The sequence below is a fragment of the Coenobita brevimanus genome, chromosome 93 (genome assembly GCF_032717465.1).
Source record: "Coenobita brevimanus isolate Jiangsu-jjx chromosome 93, ASM3271746v2, whole genome shotgun sequence".
Taxonomy (NCBI): Eukaryota; Metazoa; Arthropoda; class Malacostraca; order Decapoda; family Coenobitidae; genus Coenobita; species Coenobita brevimanus.
This window is the reverse complement of record NC_137046.1, coordinates 11,841,761-11,847,760: the sequence shown is the minus strand read 5'-3', so window position 1 is coordinate 11,847,760 and position 6,000 is coordinate 11,841,761. Positions and strand designations below refer to the sequence as shown.

Sequence of the window (6,000 nt, the reverse complement as noted above, 5' to 3'; positions counted from 1 at the left end):
CTATTTGTTGCTACCTTCAGTAAGCTAGGAAACACGTTCCAATAAGGTTTCATGCCATTTAATCAAATAGTTCCTGAGGTACTGATAGTTGTGCCAAGTGGGGTTACCAAGGTTCAATGATATTTTACATCAAAAATTTCACATACTATACTGTAGATGCTTTTTGAGATCCAGTCTCCTACTGCAGGTGTTAATGTAAGTTTTCTCCACCACAGACATTGTAGGTGAAGATGCTATTGGAGCTTTCACTAGTTTCCTTGACTGTGGTGGTGTCTGCTTGGTGGTACTCCAGGTGGCGCCACAGTTACTGGGCTTCAATGGGCATCCCAACAGAACCCGGCCTACCATTTATTGGCAACTTACACGAAGGCATCATAAAGCCTCTATGGATTGTTTTTGATAATGTGAGTCACATAAGATTACTGGTAGCAATTTTGTATATTTTTCCGCCCTTTCACATGCTGTTACGTATGTTGCATGATAACTAAGGCAATGATTGTAAAAACTGATATTAAAAATATAATTCACTGCTGGGCAAGAATGTTAAAAATGTTACATTACTGTTGCAGATATACAAGAATTGTGGTGGGTCGAAGTTATGTGGGAGATATGAAGGTTTTCGACCAGTGCTGGTTATTGGTGATCCAGATATTCTGAGGGATGTTTTTGTTAAGGACTTCCATCACTTCCTTGGCAGGCGATTCTTTGAGAGCCAAGATGGTGATGTGATGAATGACATGCTGATGAATAAAATTGGTGATGAGTGGAAGATTCTGCGTTCCATCCTGTCTCCAACCTTCTCCTCAGGCAAGATGAAGAAAATGTTCCATCTTGTGTGTGACAAAGCCGACTTGCTCGTGTCCTCATGTCTTAAAGATGCAGCAGAGGATCACAGTATCGACATAAAGGACAAGACTGGCAGGTTTACTATGGACACAATTGCTTCATGTGCCTTTGGTATAGAATGCAACTCTCTCACCCAAGAAAAACCAGAGTTTGCTCAAAAGGCTGACCAATTTTTCTCCATGCCACTAATGAAGGGTTTGCAGATACTTCTAGCATTTATGTTTCCAAAAGTTGCCAATGCCATTGGAATAAAGGTATTTGCATCTGAGATGGAGTTCTTCAGTGAGGTTGCAAACATGACTATTAAGTCTCGTGAGGCTGGCCAGAAGAGAGGCGACTTCTTAGACCTGATGCTGGAGGCGCGAGCTGAGGACAGTGACTCCAACAGTACTACATCAGCCAAACATGGTTAGGTCTTTGTGTGTTTTATTCCTATCATGCCTCATTACTCTCATTCAGTGTGAGGTTAGAGCCATTGTTTATGTAATCATTATCACTTTTAGTTTTACCTCCTTTTCCATGTAATTTGGGTCAGACTCGTTCATTTGATAGCACTCCTCCATCTTCCTCTGTGCTGCATCAGCTCTATATCACCTATAGATCTGTGGTCACAACACACCAACTTATCCCCTGTCTTCCTCTGGTTATATTTGCCAACGGCCTGGAGACTCTGCCCTACTACAGAATATCTCTATGCCCATCTCCCTGAGTCCATCATTCCAGCATGCCCAAACCATTCCAGGATCCTCCTTTCTGCATCCCTCCTGAAGCTTTCCACGCCCAGCAGCCTTCTCACCTCTTCTGATAATGTTTTGTGATTTGGCTTCACTCCACATAACGATCGGAACATGCAAACGTCATTTTATTCCAGCAGAGTAGCCAGGCCTTCAAAAATGGGGAAGAGAAGAGACTTGAACACAGTGTGCACACATTAAATAATCTAAAATTTCATATAGGGGAGCCAATGGGGATGAGTCAAAGTTCTAAGCCCCTCCCCTTATGGCAGCACCGTTGTTTTGTTCTCATATTAGTATCTCCTTTTTTACACCCCTTGTTTGAATCCCATAAGATATGACACTCCCAGCAAAGGTACCAAACTTTCCCTTGTGGACAATGAATGCACTCGAGATACAAGAAGGGGTAGCAGTTCTCAGAAAAATTTTTAGCATCTACACAACCTTGCAATGGCTTTCTGATCAGCAACACACACACAAAGTAGCGACAAAAGAATATATGGCTTACACATACCGTGATGGTCGCTGGTGGCGACCATCATCCACACACACACACACACACACACACACACACACACACACACACACACACACAAAGTAGCTGACAAAAGAATATATGGCTTACACATACCGTGGTGGTCACTGGTGGCGATCGTCATCCACACACTTGAAGTTGGGCTACCTACTTCTTCCTTCACCTTTTTCATTCTTTTTCTGTTGCTCTACACTTCAGGTGACTACTAAGTGACAAAACTAGTGGTTTCCTGTAACCCAGATACCATGGATAATTCTGGATGGTAACCAGATAACCAAGTAACGGCGTGATGTGGCGCCTACTACGGTGCCCCTGTACACTGGGTAGAGTCGCCAATGCGTTTCCAACCAGGACATCCATCCAGGAACACACCTCTGCATTCTTCCCTGTGTATCACTGTGGCGAGGCGTTGTCTGCCCCAAGGGAAGATCAATTCACTGCAAGAGACGGCCGTGCAGGAGCGTTTGCATGCTTGCTGCGGTTGATGGGTATGCTCGGCCAGACGGATCGTCGCTGATCAACAACAACATATACCGTTTGCACCATGTTGATGATGCTGTTGTTATGGCTGCATTGCAGTGTGGACAAAGTGCATTCTTTGGGTTGTATTTTGTGAAGGTGTTATTGCGGGGAAGTGTGGTGATCGTGTAACACTCTGGCTAGATATATTTATTTCTCTCTTGATAGGATATTTTCTGACGTAGATTTTGTCTGGTTGAAGTTTAGGATGAGTGTGGTTTTTGTCTGGCTGAAGAGATTGGATAGCTGTGGTGTTTATGTGTTTATAAGTTTGTAGTGTGGTGTTATACGGAGGAGGGGGTGGGGGGATGTGGCCGAGATGTCTGTGTAGTGTTGGGTATTTTTTTTTATTTTTTTTATGCGGTGATGTAATATGATATTATAAGAGTGTAAAAAGTATTGGGCTAAAGCAATAATGTGCGAGCCACTCATATGTGCATGATCTTCAGTTGGAAGTATTTTTGTTTCTTGTTGCAAGTTATCTAGGTTTGTATTTCTTCGCACCTTCTGTTATTACATACACGGTTTCGTTTTGTTTAATTTTTTAAGCTTATGCATTATTTTTGTTTGGGGCTCAACGTGGGTTAGGATAATTCAGAATTGTAATCCTGAAATGTCTGAACAATTTTCAGACATTTTTTTTTTTCTTTTTTGTCTTGTCCACAGATAGTGCATCTGAGTTTCTTCATGTTCTCGAGTTTGCAGGATGCTTTTGAACTAATATTATTCGTATGCTGACAAAAGACCATGTATTTAGGTAAAATTGGTCATAGAATTTGAGGGTGTTTTCCAAGAATGAGTGATTAAAGTAAGTCATACAAATTGGGGCGTTTTCTCAAAGAGTGGTTAGCTGAAGAGGGGTATTGAATGTTGTGTTTCAGATTCCTGTATTTATGGACTTAAAAGGGTAATGGCTATTTTGACTGGTTAGGCAGTCATTCTATTTTGTCTGAACGAAATTTCTAGCAAGTATACTAATATTTACTGCTGAAGTTCAGCTTATTAAGTTTTGGATTATTGTGAAGCTATGACCAAGTAGCAGGGATATACTGAAAAGGGAGGAGGACTTGGCATGAGATAGAGGAAAATATTAGAGTTAGGATGAAAGGAGTGAGCCCTGTGGAATACCACTGGCTAGTATTCGGACTTTAGAAATTTGGTTTTGGTGGAGTATCCTGGCTTGTCTGCCTGAGAGAAAGTTGTCCAGCATTTCTTCTCTCTCATTTTCCTCGATTTTTGAGGGGACTAGGGACCCCCTCCTCTGTTTTTCAGTTCCTAAAAAGAGACAGGCCAGAGAAAGGGATGGGGGATGGAGTTATCCCCGTACGCTGAAGATTGGGTCTATGAATGTGCGTGGATGTAGTACGATTGAGGCTAAAAGGGAGGACATTGGGAGAATGTTTGTGAGAAGAAAGTTGGATGTGTTAGCTTTGAGTGAAACGAAGATGAAAGGGAAGGGGGAGTCTATGTTTGGAAGTGTGAATGGAAGATTGTCAGGTGTTGATAGAGGAAGGGCAAGAGAAGGTGTGGCCTTGTTAGTGAGTCCGGAAGTACAGCAATGTGTGACTGAATGGAAGGAGGTGTCATCGAGACTGATGTGGGTGAAAGCGAACTTTGAACGTGAGTTGTGGGTGTTTGTGAGTGCATATGGGACTGGTAGTGAAAAGGATGAAGAAGAGAGGGAGTCTTTCTGGAATGATGTTGATGAGTGTCTGCGGAGTTTTGGAGCGAATGTGAATGTGGTAATGATGGGAGATTTGAATGCTAGAGTGGGAAATGTAGCAGTTGAAGGCGTAGTTGGTATGCATGGTGTGCCTGGAAGAAATGAAAATGGGGAACGAATGATGGCGATGTGTGTTGAGCGAGAGATGGTGATTGGGAATATGCTGTTTGAGAAGAAAGATATTTATAAGTATACATGGGTGAGACAGGAGGGTGGAAGGGTTGTTGATAGAGCTTTGATGGAGTATGTGGTTGTGTCTAGGAATGTAATAGGAAGATTGTTGGATGTGAGAGTTCTGAGAGGGGAGGGTGGAGGTATGTCTGACCACTACCTGGTGGAGGGAAAGTTAAGAGTAGGTAAGAGATGGGTGAGAGCTAGGAGGGTTAGGTGTGGCAGGGAGGTTTTGAAAGTGAGTGAGTTGGATAAAAGAGAGAAAAAGATAGAGTATCAGGAGAAATTGAAAGATGAGTGGAACGCAGTGAAAGATCGGGAAAATGGCAGCGTGGAGGAGGAATGGCAGTTGTTTAAGAGTGCTGTGGTGGGGCATGCAGAAGAGGTGTGTGGTGTGAGACGTGTGGGTGGTGGTGTAAGAAAAGGAAGTGAATGGTGGTGCGAGGAAGTAAGTATGGCTGTGGCTGAGAAGAGACGTGCATATGAAGTGTGGCTGCAGAGGAAGGATGAGATGTCATATGAAAGGTATAAGGAGAAGAGGAATAGAGCGAGAAGGGCTGTGCGTGATGCTAAAGTGGCAGCTGATGAGAGGTGGGGTAGGCGGCTGACAGAGAATTTTCAACAGAATAAGAAAATGTTTTGGAAGGAGGTGAAAAGGGTGCGAAAGGGAGAGTCTGGGAAGGAAGAACGAGTAAAAGCAGAGGATGGAAGGATGTTAATTGAGATGGATGCAGTAAGGAAGAGATGGGCAGAGTATTTTGAAAGATTGTTAAATGTAGAGGAGGAAAGAGTGGCTGAGATTGGGGCGGATGGGAGGGTGCAAGGAATAAATGTGTTGGGAGAGTTGAATGATTCTTTGATTACGAAGGAGGAAGTGGAGAAGGCAGTAAAGGAGATGAAAACAGGGAAAGCTGCAGGTATGGATGGGTGTGCTGTGGAATGCCTGAAGGGTGGTGGAGTGACTATTGTTGACTGGTTAGTAAGATTGTTGAATGTGTGCTTTGAGAAAGGTATGGTGCCAATTGACTGGGCAAGTGCTTGTGTGGTCCCGTTGTATAAAGGCAAGGGTGATAAGTATGAATGTACTAGCTTTAGGGGTATAAGTCTGTTGAGTGTTGTAGGTAAGGTGTATGGTAGAGTGTTAATTATGAGAATTAGAGAGGGTACAGAGGGAGTGATTGGTGATGAGCAGTGTGGCTTTAGGAGAGGGGAGGGGATGTGTTGATCAGGTGTTTGCTGTGAGACAAGTGTGTGAAAAGTATTTAGCGAAAGGCAAGGATGTGTTTTGGGCATTTATGGATTTAGAGAAAGCGTATGATAGAATTGATAGGGAGGCTTTGTGGACTGTTTTAAGTTTGTATGGACTTGATGGTAGGTTACTAAAAGGGGTGAAAAGTTTTTATGTAAATAGTAGAGCGTGTGTAAGAGTGGGAAATGCTGTGAGTGATTGGTTTCCCGTGAGAGTGGGGCTG

At 43.1% G+C, this 6,000-nt stretch overlaps 1 protein-coding gene across 1 annotated transcript in view; it reads left to right on the top strand.

Annotated features, from left to right (window-relative positions):
- Positions 1-249: 249 nt before the first annotated feature.
- Positions 250-6,000, top strand: part of LOC145412626 (cytochrome P450 9e2-like) — an 85,652-nt gene continuing 79,901 nt past the window's right edge. Inside the window, exons 1-2 of the mRNA XM_080282542.1 lie at positions 250-404; positions 570-1,233. Coding sequence (XP_080138668.1) covers positions 318-404; positions 570-1,233 — 751 coding nt within the window. The 5' untranslated portion in view covers positions 250-317. The remainder of the gene's footprint in view (positions 405-569; positions 1,234-6,000) is intronic.